Source organism: Podarcis erhardii (assembly GCF_964252035.2).
Source record: "Podarcis erhardii genome assembly, chromosome: 10".
In the NCBI taxonomy this organism is placed as follows: Eukaryota; Metazoa; Chordata; class Lepidosauria; order Squamata; family Lacertidae; genus Podarcis; species Podarcis erhardii.
Genome location: NC_138500.1, coordinates 25,411,130 through 25,429,260, shown reverse-complemented (window position 1 = coordinate 25,429,260; position 18,131 = coordinate 25,411,130). Strand labels below are relative to the sequence as shown.

General features: G+C 43.9%; 1 protein-coding gene across 8 annotated transcripts in view; it reads right to left on the bottom strand.

Annotated features, from left to right (window-relative positions):
- Positions 1-18,131, bottom strand: part of CHST11 (carbohydrate sulfotransferase 11) — a 224,627-nt gene that overhangs the window by 11,395 nt on the left and 195,101 nt on the right. The window contains exon 1 of one of the 8 annotated variants that reach the window (XM_081879271.1): positions 3,343-3,466. The exons of the other annotated variants lie outside the window; for them this stretch is intronic. Coding sequence (XP_081735397.1) covers positions 3,343-3,441 — 99 coding nt within the window. The 5' untranslated portion in view covers positions 3,442-3,466. Of the gene's footprint in view, positions 1-3,342; positions 3,467-18,131 lie in introns of those variants that run through there. 8 annotated transcript variants of the gene reach the window in all.

Sequence of the window (18,131 nt, the reverse complement as noted above, 5' to 3'; positions counted from 1 at the left end):
GCTAAACGAAAAACCCGCAAGACGAAAGGGTTTTCCGATTTTTAGCGGCTTCGCAAGACGAATTTCCCTATGGGCTTGCTTCGCAAGACGAAAGCCCATAGGGAAATCTCCGGGGACAGCGGGGAAGCGCAGCGCGCCTTCTCCTCTGTTCCTGGACCTGTCCTGAAGGCTTGCGGTGGGAGGTCCGGGAACAGAGGAGAAGGCGCGCAGCGCTTCTCCTCTGTTCCCGGGGCTTGCGTTGGGAGGAGGGTTTTTCCTCCGCACCGCCAGCCTTCAGAACAGCATTCTGAATGTTGGCGGTGGGGAGGAAAGCCCTCCACCCACCGCAAGCCTTCAGGACAGGTCCGGGAACAGAGGGGAAGGCGGCAGCGCTTCTCCTCTGTTCCCGGACCTGTCTTGAAGACTTGCGGTTGGAGGAAGGTTTTCCTCCCCACCGCCAACATTCAGAAGGCTGTTCTGAAGGCTGGCGGTGGGAAGAAAAGCCCTTCTCCCCCGCCAGCCTTCAGAAGAGTTCCCCGCAGAAGAGTTCTCCAAGCTGCGGATAGCAGCCTGCTGCCCCTATCCGCAGCTTGGAGAGCCCTGTGGGGAAGTCCTGCAGGGCTCCCCAAGCTGCGAATGTCTGCCCCCCGCGAGGGGCGCTCTGAAGCAGAGCGCCCCTCGTGCGGGGCAGCAGCCTGCTATCCGCAGCTTGGAGAGCCCTGCGGGGAAGTCCTGCAGGGCTCCCCAAGCTGCGAATGTCTGCCCCGCGCGAGGGGCGCTCTGCTTCAGAGCGCCCCTCGCGCCGGGCAGCAGGCTGCTATCCGCAGCCTAGGCAGCCCTGCAGGAACTCTTCTGAAGGCTGGCGGTGGGAGAAGGGCTTTTCTTCCCACCGCCAGCCTTCAGAAGGCTGTTCTGAAGGCTGGCGGTGGGGAGAAAAGTCCTTCTCCCCCCGCCAGCCCTCAGAAGAGGTCCGGGGACAGACTGTCCCCGGACCTGGTCTGAAGGCGGTCTCCCTAGGAACGCATTAATTGATTTTCAATGCATTCCTATGGGAAACCGTGCTTCGCAAGACGAAAAACTCGCAAGAAGAAAAAACTTGCGGAACGAATTAATTTCGTCTTGCGAGGCACCACTGTAATTGAAAGTGCTGGTGGGGCAAGAGAGAAAGCTTAAAGCAGGGTAGCTAATGTGGTGCTTTCCAGCTGTTGTTGGACTACAAGACCCATCAGCCCCAGCTAGTATGGTCCATTGCCAGGGATGATGGGAGCTGTAGTCCAACAATATCTGGAAGGGACCATGTTGCCTACCCATCATATAATTTATCCATATTTATCTCCAAGACAGATCAATATAAGGCATAGTGCAGATTAAGAGAAATATGAAGATGATGATGATGATGATGATTAGTAGTAGTAGTAGTAGTAGTAGTAGTTGTATACTATCCTTCATCCAAAGATCCACTAGCTGGATATAAACACTCTGGACTGGCTACACACTATTCCCTCTGGGCAGGTAATCTCTCTCCCTCTGAACATTCAACAAGCCATCTGAATAATTTTAGGTCAGAAATTTTAGGTCTGTATGAGGCCTTTAAACACAGTCATCAAGGGCTGCACCTCAGCCACCAAGGATGCCACACCTTTTTCTTCATGCAGCGTCTAGTTCCAAGCCCGTCTCCTGAATTAACCCAAACTGCAATAGAAACTAAGTTTACTCGTATCACTGAACCTTGTGAATGAAAATGCTCTACTCCCCAAGATTGGTTCAGATGCCAAGCCAACTAACAGGTTTACAGGCTGCAACCTTGAATGCCTTAGGCCTCAATCCCCTTAGGCCTCAAAAGACAGGGCAGCTACAGTTTCTCCTGCCTTCCCTCTTTCCTGGTCCTCCTTTCATCTGCCTTCCACCCCTCCCCTGCACAAAATGAGCAAACACATAACATTCTGTCACATATTAATTGATTAACTAGTCAATGAGTTTTATTGCCTTAGCTGTAAATTGTCGGCATCTTCAAACACTGCTAAATGGTATCCACCAATAATCTGATGGCTAAAGCAATTTTAGGACACTTTGCAATTATTGGAAGTCCTCAGAGGAAGAAACTTCCATAATGGTGGATTGTCAGGAACACACCTCTGCAAGCTTTTAGCTATTTGAACTTGCAACTCTGTAGTTGAGCCCAGGCTATTAACAGGATTTTACTCAGCTCTCTAGCAGGGTTCCTAACATAGGTTCGCATGAGAGTTTATTCTAGACCAAGTGAAGAAAGGGAAAGATTCTGGCTTAAGGGAAAGTTGCACAGTTCAACTTAATGCAATATGTGTATGTTTTAGGCAGGGATACGAGATGAACAGGATTAATCTGCAAGATGGTTGGAAGGCTATCATAAACACGTGAATATTCCAAAATCTGTATGAATTACCATGAGAGGAAAATACAAAGGACACTTTGTCTATGATAAACTGAAATATCTGGAATGACTAAAGATCATATAATAGAGGAAGCTTTCCTATGCCAGATGTTGATACTGACCACTAAAAATTGCCAGTCATGTGGAAAATATGCCCTGTTATCTCTACCATCTGTAGTGGAACTTGAAACTAATAACATTTCCAATCTCTAAGTCAATAAACTTATAATCACAGAGTTCTCCTCCCAGCCCTAATGACATGCTTTCATTCAGAAGAAAAGAGCAAAACATTAAATTTAATGTAGCTCTTATTTTTAAATTATTGGCTGCATATGTTGAATGCAACTCAGATGCCGCTTTAAGAGAAGCAAAATGTTATTTGCCAGGAGATAACTGAATACAGATATCAGAATATGTAAAAATTGCTCAGCAGTCAATAGGTAAACCGCTTAGAGGTTTTCTACTGAGTGAGTGGTTTACAAATATGAAAAGGAGAATGTGGGTTTTTCCCCTTAAATCTCTTGATATTCTAAATTCACCGAATGAGTGTTGGAAAGGACCTGGTATGGGGTTATCTAAAATGGGTCCTATTCATGTTACGTTTACAGCACATTTAAATCACATGACTTCCCTCAAATAATCCTAGGCATTGTGGTTTACCACTCACAGAGCAACACTTCCCAGCATCCTTCACAAATGACAGCTCCCAGGATTCTTTGAGGGAAGCTATGTGCTTTAAATCTATCATGTGGGTGTTACCTTAGAGTTGAGAGAAGTGTTGGAGGCCATCTACAGTCTCTTCCCCACCCCCACCCCTTGCAGAATCTACAGCATAGAATGCAGCTATAACATCCCTGATACAGACAGCTTTGAGTCTCTTCTTAAATAACCTTAAGTGAAGAAAAACCTACCAGCTCCTGAACCTACCTTGTCTACTGCCAAGCAGCTCTTACCATTGAGCTGAAACGTTCAGCTGAAACTCGCTTCCCTGCAATTTCCACCCATTGGTTTTTATCCCGCCATCTGGAGCAACAGGGAACAAGTTGCTCCATCTTCAGTGTGACAGCTCTTCAAATATTTAAAGACAGCTATCATGTCTCACCTTAATATTCACTTCTTGGCAAAACTACCCAGCTCTTTTAACTGCTTCTCATAGGACTTTTTTACCAGACACCCCACAAGGCTGGTTGCCCTTCTCTGAATATGCTCCAGTTTGTCAATGTCATTTCTTAAAATAGGTAGCAGTGGGATTCAGGCTCATTGACTCAAGAAGCAATAGTGAACAGCAAGCAAGTAAACACATATTCTTGCCAGGGGCCATGCTGTGGGTGACCTAAATCAGAACGTGCCTATTCATGTGTCTGGTTTCTACAAGCCAATGTCAATTTGGGAGTGCTGAAATCATCAGCGCTGCCACCATCATGACATTTATTACTCACCCTTTACCAGCAGGTCTCAGGGCACGTTACAACAATTTAGAATTAAAAAGTTAAAACGGATTACAACTCCAGGAATAGGATGGGCCCTGAAAACACCCTGAAATGCATTCTGGGGAGTGGGGAGAAGACATCGCTCTCACATCACCAAGACTTGCTTCAACCCAGCTTTGGTATATTTTTCAGTGCATGGCAAGCAGCAACATGGATGTTTGCCGAAAGACACACAAAGGTGGTTTAATAAGCTTGAAGCACCTACAAAGTATACAATAATGCAATTTTAAAAATTGAGAATAAAAACCAAAACTAAACTTAAGCAACAACAGTCCTGAAAGAGCTCTGTGTCTGTGAAGGACTTTGGCCTAGGTGAATCAATCTACTTAAAGAATAAATTTCTCAACTTCTTCAGACAAAAATGGTGAAGTTGGGGCTGAGGAGAAGTGGCACAGAATGTATTCCACTTCAGCTATGAATGTATTATCCTACTCCCTTTTAAAAACATTGCTAGCCTGATGAACAGCCTTTATCCATCAAAATTCCTTAGATGTTTTGTCTGGGGGCTGGGGGACACCCACCCCCACATTCACTTTGAATTTTTGCCTGGGCGGAATTTTGATAGTGACTCTAAATTCAATCTTTTCATTTCTTCCTATGTAAATGTACACTGGAAGTCCAAAGTTTGCATGCTTGCATTGGTACATGTTGGCTGGCTGCAAAACAACAACAACAACAAAACACCCTATTTTATAATCTCTTCTTTATGAAGATCAACTTAGCAACAATTTCTTCATGTGACTCACAGAAGGCAGGATGCCTAATTAATCACCCAACTCAGACCCATTTATTAAGTAGATGTATAGGAAGCTGTTGTTTTTTTTAAGTCTCTTGACATTTACAAATGCCTCTCAAAATTGAAAAAGAATATCTAGTTATGTTTCCCACAGTGTTGGAGGACATCATGGACTTTGGGTGTCAATTGCAATATATAGCCTATTAACTGTGTTAGCGCACAAAAGACCACACCAAAAGTTATTTGTAGGACTTTTCTTTCTCTCTGTGTGGTTCTCTAACAATATTTTTCATTAAAAATGAGTGTTTTAAACAGTTGGACATGTTTTGTGATGCAAATGTCCAAGAAACCTTTCACTATTCACCCAGTTTCCCCCACATTTGCAAAGAAATTTAGTTTGCAAGCTTGGGAGGTGGTTTTCTGTAGAAACTCTCCATGCTCATGTGGCTCCTTCTCATAGTCTGAAGGGTTTCACCACCTACATCAATTGTCCATGAGGCCATCCAGCACTGGTCTTGGAATTCCCCAAAGGACGGTACAGATGCAGCAGTCAAATCTCTTTAAAAAATCAGAAGCCAGATAAGGGAATGTGACCAGCTTCTCTAGCTCCCATCACCCCAGCCAGCATGAGCAAAGGTCAGGGATGATGGGATCTTCTAGAGTCTAAACAACATTTGGAGGGCCACAGGTTAGTCATCCCAGACTTAGCTTATTTTACTCTAATTGTCTTGCAAACTTACCCGTGGGCTACAATCAGTGAGTTTCCTTTCCAGCTTAATTAGTAATCTTGTTGTATTGTTATGCTGCATTTTGTTGCCTGTATTTTTAATTCGATTTCAAATAGAATCCTGTGCAATTTCCATGCAGCTGCTGGAATCTAATTTATTTACAGCCGCCCTCTGAGAACTTGTTCTTTGCTCCTGCTGAGGTTTTAGTTAACCTTGATCTTGGAAGAGCAAGACTCTTCTATTCCCATTTGTAACTGCCACTCACTAATGTGCATGGGAGGTAATTTACCTAGGATACCCTTTATTCATAGGCTTAATGGCAGAAAATTGGGAGCCATACAGCAACATCTTGCTTTTTGCACCTCCCTACAGATATATCTAGAGACCCTCACTAACACCCCCCACATTAGACACTAGTAGTCACGTTAAAATTTAATTACAATATGGCTTGCCAGCAAATCCTTTTAGGCTAAAACAGTGTTGCAATAAGGCTAATGTATTATGCTATGAATGAGCAGATTGCATCAGTGTGCTCAATAAACATTTTTGTAAGCATCAGAGACCAATCTTCAGAAAACCAGAGCATCTGCAGAAGTTATGGCCCACTGCCACCGCTCAGCACATTTCCAGCAAGCCCCCACAAAGTGACACCAATAACAAGGTCCAGGCAGATGAGATGAATGCGCAGAGGCTTATTGCTTTCGTTTGTTAAAACGACAACCAATGTTATCCTCAAAGTCATCAAAGGCTACAGTTCTGAAGTGACTTGCAAGCCCCTAAATCAAGGTGATGCATGAATCTGAAAACATATGCATGGCTGAGGCATCAGGGACAGTTCACAAGACTATTTTTATGGGATAGTTATGGGGTAAAGTCATCACTAGGTTACTTTTCGTTTTTAATGATGGCAACCAGTCCTGGAAATGCTTGTTACCCACCTCCAACAAAGCTCAAGATGGCACAGTAATCATCACCACCAGGCTGAATCTACATTTTGGAGCTTCTTCCACTTGCACCCTCAATACAACTGGAGTATGAGCTACGATCAGTCTCTGTGCTATAAACGTCACTTGCAGTGGCTTCATTACATCACCACCCAAGTTAAAACAATGGTCATGCAAATCATATTTTGTCAGCAAGCCCATGGTTACACAGCTACCAATAGATGATTTGGCTTTCCTGATTTTCTGTGTCACAGTTGAGAAATCTTTGTTACTTTGAAGGCCTAATAGGCAAACTTCTAGGGGCTGCAAGCCAATTGTGGGTTGAGTCAGAGCCAAAAGTGGGCAGAGCAATGGACGTGACTCTTAATGTACAGTAGAGTACACTGAACCCACACATTGTGGTATCTATTCTTCCCCCGCCCCCGACGATACACTCGATTCGGCTTCCTCCAACCAGACTAGCAAGTGGCTTTAGCAGAGTCCAAGGACACATTACAGATAAGTCAAAACACTCAAGGACAATATGAAGCTAAGCTGGTGAGAGGCATGGCCTGGTAAGGGGTGCAGCCTGAGGCCAGAGTCCTACCAGATCTCTGGACCTGAGAATGAATGCTCAAAACAGGAATGAAATGACACAATGATCTCCTACTTATTGGGAAACCTCCCTGGTTTGCCTAATCTAATTTGAAGGGAGAGCTCTACATCAAAATTTGCTGTAAGGCATTGGTGGACCTCTTTCTTGAAACTGCAGGAAAGTTCTCTTTCTACCTTCAAGGAGAGTCTCATTCGAGTGCTTATTTTATTCAACAAGCTTCTTGTTAGCTCCCCCCTTTGTATTTGCTCATTAGTCTATTTCCAGTTGCAGACAGTCGCTGTCTGCCTTGCATTACAACCCTTTCATCAGTTCTGAACACTTGCCAGGCCCTAATTGTTTCACTCTGTTGATCTGCTCGAAGATGCCAGTTCCGCTTTTTGTTGCTTCTGCAAACTTGTCAGATCTCCTGTCCCACCTGGTACACAAAAGATTCCCAACAAGAAAGGGAAAGCCAGGAAGCTTCATGTCTCCTTTGTCAGGCAGGTATCTGCCAGCAAGAGCACCCCTCTTTGGCTGCCCAACATGCAAACCTTGGAGCAGTCTGCTAGTCTTATGAGATTAAATTGTAGGGCAAATCAGTCAACTCCTTGACATACAGCCCACAGGCCTAATGTTATACCAACCTGCTGCTCACCATGGCTTCTAGCACTAAGGTCTGAGTTATAAGGTCCACAGCCAAAGCAGCATAAGAATCAAGGAGATCAGTAGGGTGTGTGGGGGAGGTATAAGGGCAATGGGAAGGGAGTAAGAAAAGGCAAGATAGTAAGGACTCTGGGGGCAAGATGCATCACATGAACTAATCTCTTGAAAGGCAGGACACTGTGCTGCTGCTTCTGTGGCACAATGGCTCAGTGTGTCTGACTGTTAATCAGAAGGTTGGTGGTTCAAGCCTACCCAGGGATGGCTGTGGCACGATTCCTGCCTTGAGTCTCCTCCTCCTCCTCCTCCATCTTCACTGTACATGTGTGTTTGTATGTCATCTGAGAGAGGTGCAAGAACCATCTCTAATTTTATGTCTGTCTTCCCTCAAAGGCTTAGAGGGAAGGCAGAGGTAAAATTTAAAAAAGGTTAACAAAGCAAAGGTTTTATAATAGGCGCTTCCTAGTTTCACAAACAAACTGGCAGATGACCATACTGGCAAAGTGGATGCTGGTTCAAGCTACCATTCTTGTGTACTGCTGCTTCTGCCTGATTCAGACTCTGGGGAAGGTTGATGAAATACTCAGCTTCTGTAGGACTGAGACTCATCCTGTTTCAGGCACCCAACTAAAGTGTGCTTTGTTATCTTTCCCCAGGTGGAGCAATGAGCGAGGGAGCACTTGTGCAGAGTGGTCCACCCTCTTCATCCCAAACTGGTTTTTTTAAAAAGCACTGGTCTCACAACATTGAGCTCCGTCCTGATTCCAGGTTTTTGCTGCCATACCTTCTTTTCTGAAATGAGGGATGAAAGCTAGGTTTGTCAGTGTTTTATCAACATCGTGAGATCCATGATCACAGATAACCAAAACTCATTATCACACTCACCCACATACTTCGTCATCTCCCCTGTCCCCAGCAATTAGGCTTGAAGATTGCTCACTCACACAAACCATGCGGCAGTTAGGCCAACGAGAGGCTGTTTTCAAGTTGAATTGCCACAGGAGGTGGACAGAACAGGACAAGAAGGATGCATATCCAGTGGGAAGGACCCTGAAGACCCCTACTTCTGTCATAGCTTCTGTAGTTTAACCTGGACCCTATGCAGGGAATCTAGAGCTGAAGCATCTCAAGGAGATGGCTGTCAAGCTCTGCTTGAAGTCCTCCAGGGAGCCCATGACCCCTCTAGGCAATTGGCTCTATTGTCAAACTGCTCTTACCTGTAAGGCATTTCTCCCTAGTTTTCTCTTGAAATGTACCCACCTGACAGATCTATTCCTGTCCTCTGAGGCAGCAGAGAACAAGTCTTTGCCTTCCTTGCTCACGTGGTGTGGAATGTTTTCTGCTTGGAAAGAGTGGCATCTGCATCTGCTCTTTCCATGCAACTGAAATGATCATCTTGGGGTCAAAACCTCCCCCGTGCTGCTTTTCAATTATTATGACCTCCGAAAGGTATTACTTAGGAGATTCGGCTCACATGTAATTTACACACATCTGGAAGAGGGTTCCATTCTGCATCTCTCTCCTCACCCCCCCCCACTTTCTTCTTTTGACATGGTTTTGTTTTCCACAGGGGAAGGTGCTTATTTTCTCCCTTCAACTAGCAATGATGATAATAGGAAACTGAAATGTAAAATGAAAACCATGTGCATGTAATAGGTAATGTATGAGCCTTCAGCTACCAGGAAGTCATATTTCAAATGACATGAAAGGGAGAAATTGATAGTCGGATGTCTTCTCATTAGAGTCAGTTGCTCATTTTCATCCTCAAGGTTTTCCTATTTTTTTAAAAAAAATATTATAGGTGACACCCTTGTCAGTCCTTTGTCCGTTTAATTAAAATGTTCCTTTTCCCATACACAAAACAAAATCTCAGATTCAAAACCATTATTTTAAACTGAAACTGTTCTGAGGCATCATTTAAATGCCAGTATTTAGCATTTTCTGTAAAACTCATTAAAATTACTTTATACTGAAATGTCCTGCTTTATGTGGTTTTAGTTATGACCATCTAATCTATAGCAGCCTTGCTAGAATCAGTTTTCCAGGAAAATTAAATCTTTACAACAAAAACAGAGAAATCTAAGAACCAGCAGAGCTGAAATTCAGGTATTGCGGTCTATTCAGACAGCAGGTGTTTGGCTAAAGCTGTAGTGCTAACTCTGGGGCAATTTTCAGATTTCACACATTAATGTGTGTAACAGTACCCCGGAGTTTCACCCTATTTTTTTTTTTTTAAGGCAAAGACAGGGGGAAATTAAGGGGGCTTCTAGACTGTTGCTATATTTTGGTGGGATTCAGTCACATACCAGCAAATTGCACCATCGTAATTGGTCTTGCAGAACAAACCCAAATAAAGGCTTAAAAAATTTGGGGGAAGAGCAGAAAGTATAGGGTATGGTAATACTGGAAGGGGGGGATATGAACAACAGTTACCCAAATCAAATAGGAACCACTGTATTCGAGTATTGCGTGGGGCAGGCTGTGTTGCATTTTGAGACACGCACCCCTGTGAAATATTCATGCTACCCCTAATCATAGCTGTTTCTTCACCAAAGCGATTGGCTTTTGGCCACATCAAAATCGCCGTGTGCTGCTTCTCCAAAAAAAAAGTTAGAAAGATCTACATCACAGCAAACTAATTTCAAAGTACGTGATCCGTTGTTTTTGTTTTATTTCAAACTCCTTATTTCAATCCCCCAGGGGAAGCATGAACTCAGTAACATTTGACTTCCATCTGAGCTTTGAGCCGACGAAAAGCAAAAAAAGGAAGCAAACATTTGTATACAGCGGCAAGGCCAGAATGTTAAACACAAATCATAGGAACATGCCCCAGAGCACATATCCTACTTGGAGGATTAAGATAATGTAGCTACTGCAGTCCTGTTTTAAACCTGATGCGGAACATCTGCTCCTGCTTTGCTTTTAATCATTTGTGTTTTTCTTGCCTGAATCTGCCATGGGGAGATGGGCGGAGAGGCATGAGTGGACAGAAATGGCAGGCGAGATTGCCCCATTGCTGGGAGCACAGAATCCCTGCCATGCTCAGCTGAACATTCAGAAAGACAGCCAGCAGACGGCAAGTTCAAGCACGGAAAAAGGAGATGCTTGCTTCCCATTTGGTATTAACCCTTCCTTCGGCTACCACTGCATTTTATGAGCTGCAAGTCACCAGTTTTTTCCCCTGTCGTTTGTTTAGAGTCTCCATCTGGACCAGATGCCCCACAACGCTCAGGGAGAAAAGGGGGAAAGAAGGGAAAGTGCAGGTGCTGTAGCAAGGACAGCTAAATATGAATATTTTGTGGTCGCAATTCCTGCGCGAAACAAGAACAAAATATTATGACACGTTGAAGGCTAACAAACAGGGATGTTGGAGAATTGCATTGGAAATGGAAATGGGAGCGGAATGGGAACTTGCCACAATTCACATGTTTGCCCAAGGTCAGGAATGGAAATCACACAAGCAAATATGGGGTTCTTTTAGTCAGCAAACATTACATAAATCATTACATTATTTTCAGCGCTACTTTTGATGTTTCCCTTTCACTAAAATACATTTAAATTAATTATGTAATAAATTACATGATTGAGTTCGTTTAGGTCACAGCAGATAGCAAGATCAATAACACAGGTTTTAGCTGAAGCTGAACTGTAGTGCAACAGAAACAGCACTGATTGTGGCAGCGTCAGGGTGGGATGGAAACTGCTGCCTCCTTATATTCGTACTAACAAACATAGTAATGCATTGGCTTTTGTAGAGTCCACTTCTTCCACTGCAGTGCCAGACTAAACATTCACTTAATATGCAGTATATAGCCACACATATTGTTTTTTCTTTAAATGATTACAGGTGCTAGGGAGCCTGATTCCCGCTGAGAAGCCCGTGCTTGTGTGAGGGAGGCTTAGCTCTTCACTCTCCCCATCGTGACCAGCAGATCTGTAATTATCTAAAGAAAAACAAGAAATGTAGCGGCATGCTATGTAATTAAGCAAACAAAAGCAATTTTCTAGTTGGAAGGTATGTATACACGGGAGTGCAGAGAGAGAGAAAAGTCCCAGGTTCAAGCCCCAACATCTCCAGATAGGACTGGGAAAGTTCAGAAACCTTGGAGAGCCGCTGCCAGTCTGTGTTGGCCATCATGAGTGACACGGACCAATGCTTTGATTCAGTCTAAATTCAATTAACGCGTAAATGTACGCAAAATAAGCACAGTGACTATTTGTAAGAGCAGTGATGGGTGGTAATCGCCCTAGATGTGCTTAAGCTACTAGTCCTTAGTGTTCCCTCTTGCCAGGAACCAGCAATGAAAGCTAGATTCTGACCCTGAAAATCTGTGGCTCCTTACCGAATGTAAGGGGAGGTCAGAAGCCTCTGTGCCAACCCATTTCTGTTCGCTCATATTGTGACGTTAACATATGAGAGTGCTGGAGGTGAAATAGTTAAACAGGTTACCCAATCAGAACCCAGGGGGGTGGAGTCAGAGGGACTATAAAACCAGCTCTGGGAGGGGTGATTGAGGAGTTCGTTGGGAGGTTGGTTGGAGTGGGAGTGAATGGGGATAGAGTCTGTGGGTAGGTTGAGTTAGTGTAGCAAAATAAGCTGAGTCAGGAACAGTTAGGAGCTGGGAAGACAAGAAAATATCTGAGAGGTGGTTTAGTGAGTGAGAGCAGGTAGCAGAAGTTATAGGTCTGGATAGGCACCCCGTGACTGTAATTGACCAATTCCGTTGATGAAACCACACGATTGTTAAACTGCAATAAATAAACAGAAGTTTATGTTCCTATTTAACCCTGACTGGACTCAGTATTGTACCAGGTAGGGCCTGGGTGGTGGCAGTGAGAAATAAAGTGGTGGCACAGGGATCAATAGACGGTGAAACGTCCGGGGACCCTGTGTGATCGCCACACATATCTTGCTCACACACCTTCAAATGCAAAGGGGCCTCTCCACATGAGTGGAAACCCTGATAGGCCAGCTTCTAAAGTTCAAATTAATGCAGATGGATCAGGAAGCCAAACCTTCCACCACAATGCCACCCCCCGCCAGGTCTTTAGTCTGCCTGAACTGACCTCTGTAAAGGGTTATATGATGACACTATGAACTTTGAAAACATCCTCTAGAGCACTGCTAAGGCAGGTGAAGGGGGAAAGGGTATAGTGACCAAACCTCTCATGTTTCAAACCTCATATTATTTATCAGGAAGAATCCAGTGGCAGCTGGTGTCCTTTGGGATTGGCAGGGCAAAAGGCAGGGAGCTCAGCAGTAGGTGGTGCCAGTCAATTATACGTGGAGTCAGATCCAATGGAAGGCAGAACAGACGAATTCTAGTTTTGTGCCCACCTCCCTCTATGCTCAGCTCTGCAAGGGAACGCTGGGGTTAAGGAGGAGGAAGCTTGCAGGCAGTGCCACCCCCAGGACTGTTTATAAGAAGGAAGGCAAGTGGGGAAGGCCGAGGTTGATGGGGCAGCACCCCATTTGTCCTACAGGATTAGGCTCCACTGGTCAAGCAAAAGAAGATAAGAAAACAAGAACAGCCCTGCTGGATCAGATCTAGTCCATTGCCCATCTCACAGTGGCCAACCAGATGCATGTGGGAAACCAGGAAGCAGGACTTGGGCAGAAGAGCACTCTTCCATCCTGTGGTTTTAAGCAACGGATATATAGAAGCATTGATTTCTCCAGCTGTGGAGACAGAGTCTTTGGTCTGGCAGCCATTGACAGCCCTCCCCTCTGTGGACTTGTCTGTATGAATTTGAGTGTCTATATCTGCAGCCAGGTCACCGGATCTGCACAAACCGCTTTTGTTATAAACAAGCAGGTTTATATGTTTGATGCATGCCTAGAAGCACAAATCCCTTTTCCAGGCAAATTTAAAAGCAAGCGCTGTGTTTGCTTACTCTGAAACAGCCTCCCCCAATCTAAATGTTCTGGATTGCATCTCCCACGATTGTATCAGCAGGGGCAGATGAGAGCTGCAGTCTAAAACAGCTGGTGGGTACCAAGTTGGGGGAGGCTGCTCCAAAGTGAAGATTGCAAGTTCCCCAATGAAACAGACTTCTAGAGGGATGGTGGGAGAACATCCCAGGCCGAGTTGACCACATGCCAATTTAATGCAAGACTCCCAGGTTGTTTCTCTGGAAAAATACTGCAGAGGAGAGACAAGGAGGGTTCAGTTGCTGTTGGTCAGTAGGACCAAAATGCGGCCAAAGCAGCCAGTTATAATTGCAAAGAAAACTGTGTTTCAGTGGCTGACTGAGGAATGAGTTACTAACCAAATTGGCATGTACAGTTGACCACTGCAAATACCTGCCCCTTCATCTGAGGACACAACACCTACTATACAGGATCAAACCAACAATCCTACCAGCAGACTTTAGGGGCAGCACATTGTCTTGGCCTGTCTCTGGCATCAAATATCCCCAACCCTCCCCAGTGCTGAGTGCTACAGTTTTACATCCATGCTATACAACAACCACATGGCTTCCCCCAAATAATTCTGCGAAGTGTAGTTTGTTAAGGATTGCTGAGTATTGAAACCCTATGAGGGATAAACAAATTCTTAGGGAAATCCATGTTCTTTAGATGTATGGTGTGGATGTTACCACAGAAGGCGGTGGGGTGTGTGTGTGTGAACGACTTCATTAGTTATCAGTGCCCAGTTCCTTGTTATTAAGATTTGATCAGAGTTAAAAAAAACTACAGAGCTACCTAATCTGAGCATTACCCAGGCAGGTTTAATCAGGACCAAACCAATTAATTACATGCAAAAGTTCAAGGTTCTTGTAGGAATTTACATGTGCATGTAATAGGTAATGTAACCATGTGTAATGTAATAGGTAACTTCAGGCACCTAATGAAGTAGGCATTTTAAGTAAGTTTCTGTTTTTATTATTAATTTTAATTGATGTTAACCTGCATGTGTGGTTGGTTTGTTTTTTGTTATCTTAATGTGCATCACTTAGAAACTTTGGTGTCAAGCAGTATATAAATGACTGGAATACATTGAAAATAAAATCCTTGTTACCAATGTCCTCTAGGTATACCTCTCTTTTATGCAACTGCCAGAATTGCTCCCTCTGATATTGAACCAAAATCTACCCAAAGATTTTTCATGGGGGAAGGGAGGGAGGTGAGAAGGCTGTGGGCTAGATGAGAAGGTGCCACAAGCTACAACTGATCCGCAGGTCAGCGTTTTCCCATTCCTGCAATATATGTTTACTCAGAAGAAAGCCCCACTATGTTCTAATAAGTGTGCTTAGGGTTGCACCTTAAGTCTCTTCACCTATCCTTTGTATTCCTCTCTAGTTTATCTCCAGCCTTCTCAAAATGAAGCAACATGAAATGGACACGTTAGCCAGAGGAGCACAGCAACACGACCACCACCCATTTATTCTATGCACTACACCTCTGCATATGCAAAATTTGGCAAAAGGTCCAGACAGTTAACAAAGCATATTTATCATGAACTAGGAAGCTGCAATTAATTTGCACATCAATATTGCACATATATGTAAAATAATGTTGCTTGTACACCATTTCAATTAACATAATACAGTTGGGCACATTGCACTTATTAAAACATAAGTTACGCCACATGAGGAAACGCTGAGCCATCTTTATTTTTTCCTGTAACCCCTGCTCCCCTTGATATATAGATGGAGCCATTCTGATAATTGAAAAATGTATCATGGAGTTCAACTATTAAAGAAAATTATCTGTGCCTGATCCCTTTGAATTTTCTACCGCCTTGTGTCTTAAACATTTCTCTGAAAATTTTTAAAGCATTTTTAAAACAAACAAACAAACAAACAAACAAACAAACAAACAAACAAACAAACTCACAGATCACAGTTGCTAACATTGGTATTAATGCATCTCTAAGTAGCATTTTTTCCCCAATTTTATTTTTTGGCCACAGATTGTAATACCAGATTCCTCTCTGTGGTGCTCCAGGCTTAGCCAGTTACTCCCTGAAGTGTTTAAATATGCACTTAACCCAAGGATATAAAAATCTCAGCCAATGACAGAACACTATAGCATGGAACATCTCATGCACGTTGCACATTAAAAATAGGCAAATGCAGGACGATAATACTTCAAGCTGCAGATAAATGGTGAAATAATAACAATAAGTTGCCAGAGAGTGAGTTTAATGGCAGTTTATAAAGTGACTTCCACAGCATTCTGATAACATATGTTCATTAAAAAAGAAGAAGATGAAGAATCCATTGATGCACAGAAACAGATTGAAAGGCTTGGCTTAGCTAATAATGAAGCCCCCAGAGTAGTCTCTGAAGCAGCAGGTGCATAAAGTACCTTCAAGGGAAGGCTGGAGCACGATAACATGAAAGGGATGGATCACTAAGAGGCCAATAGATGATATACATAGAAAGCAAGTTAAATATTGCAAGTGAATTCTGGAGCTGAGCAGGCTTTAGCTTTCAAAAGCACACAAGCTTTTGACAGCACTGAGCGACATCTGGTATTAGGTGGTAGGGAGAGGGAGGGAAGTTGAAAATTCTGTCGGGAGCATGAACCACGGAGTGACAGGTCGGGATATTTGGGGGAATTAATATTTGTGACATGCAAAAAACAACAACCACCCTCAAAAGACTTGTTTAAAGTAACAAATGACACAAATATCTCAGAGTGAAAATCGCTTGGGTGAAGGCAGACAGGCAAACCTGCCGCTCAACGTTGTTCTAGCACGGAACTAGTTCTCCTCTGAGGAGTGTCTCTTCAGAAGAACTGTGTCAAAATACAGAATGGAGAAGAGATTGTTCGTACACCTGCTGAAATCAATAGCAAGATTCCCGTGGAGCTCAGTAGGTTAAGAAGCCCTGGGTGAGCTTTCTTCCTCGACACGAAAAGTCAACTATCTTCAGTCCCTGTGAAGCCTGAACTCATATGCACTCTCTCTGCCACTCGTAGACTCATTCTCAGAAACAGCAAAGTGGTAAACCTCTCCTTGGACTATATGACCTTTGACTTCAGGTGAGGGAAAACAGTGACTAAGCGCCTTTAGATCAGGAATGGGGAATCTCAGGCCGGGTGTGTGTGTGTCCATGTGGCCCTCCAGGCCTCTTCAATTGGACTGTACCCAAGCCACACCCTCTAGGCCACACCTCTCACTGGTATATGGCCCTCAAAAGCTTGCCCATGTTTGTGGCCACACCCACCGCTGGTATACAGCCCTTGGAATCTTGCCATTGGTAGCTGCTGGCAAGGATGGCAGTCAAGGAAGGCAGCTCATTAAGACCTGGAGATACCTAGGGCTGTCCTCATACAAGTCAGATGCTCTTCCACCGAGTTATGGTCCTTCTCCCTAATTTGGCCTAGGAGAGACCACCTGTGGGGCCAATGGGGCTGTGAAGAGGAAGGGGAACATAGGAATATGGCTTCAACCAGATCTGGCTATGTCCCCATCTAAGATCATAAGAAGGTCCCTACTGGATAAGGTCAATTTGGGTCCCCATCCTCTTCTCACTGTGGCCAACCAACTGCCTATGGGATGCCTACAGGAAGAACCCAAGTGCAATGACACTCTCCCTTCTTGTACTGTCTACTGTGATTGACAGCAGCTCTTCATGGTCTCAGGCTGCAGACCCACCTTTCCCATCACCTCCTGCCTGACCCTTTTGGCTGTCAGGCATTAACCCCAAGACCTTCTGGATGCAAAGTTTGTGTTCCACCACAGAGCTATGGTCCTGCCCGTGGGGGAAGCAGCACAATGCTCAGGGGAAAGCCTCACTGAGGTGGAAGCATTGGTTCAGTTCACCCAAGAGCACTTTGCAGTCTGTGTTGGGACACAAGTGAGTTCTATGCAGCCGGAAAGAAAAAAGTAATGCAATGCCGCTAAAAGAGCAAAATTAGGTGTTAAGCGCATGAAGGTATACCATGGAAACACACTGCATTAAAAACCAGAGCAGATTTTCCTTTTATCTCAGACGTGGAATGAATCGTTTCGAGAAGAGAGAAGAGAAAAATGAATCTGGCACTTAATGATAAAGTTAATAATTAGTTTGCTAGCAAGTCCACAACCTGAGCTCCTGAGGAGGCACCCCCCACAACCACATTTTTTTTGGGGGGGGGGAATTATACATTATTCCATATCTTAACCAGCCCAAAGGAGCACTTGGGTTTAAAATGGTTCCAGTTCATTGCCTATTCCATTAATTGGATCCAACTATACACTGAAATCTGTTTCATTGATCACAGTTGCCCGTGACTTGCTCCACAGACAGAAGGCAATTTCAACAGTACTGTCCTGGATTTACCTGAATGGTTTAAACCTGCCAATGCTTCCCTATGCTGCTTAGAGAGGGTGAGTACAGGTAGAGACACAGCTTAAACCAACATGCAGTCTGGTGGAGGTTGATTTCTTTTTTTCTTTTTTAATGCTTTTTATTAGTTTTCCTACATTTTACAAATTGTTTCTTACTAACAAATAACAGACACACACACAAAATTTTAAAAAAAGAAACTAATAAAAAGGAAGAATATACATATGTCCATAAATCCATAAGTTATTAAAAGAAAACTTATGCCACCATATTCTTAATATCCAAATACTTAGCTTTCCTGATAGATACAGTCTGTTCGCTCTTCAGAG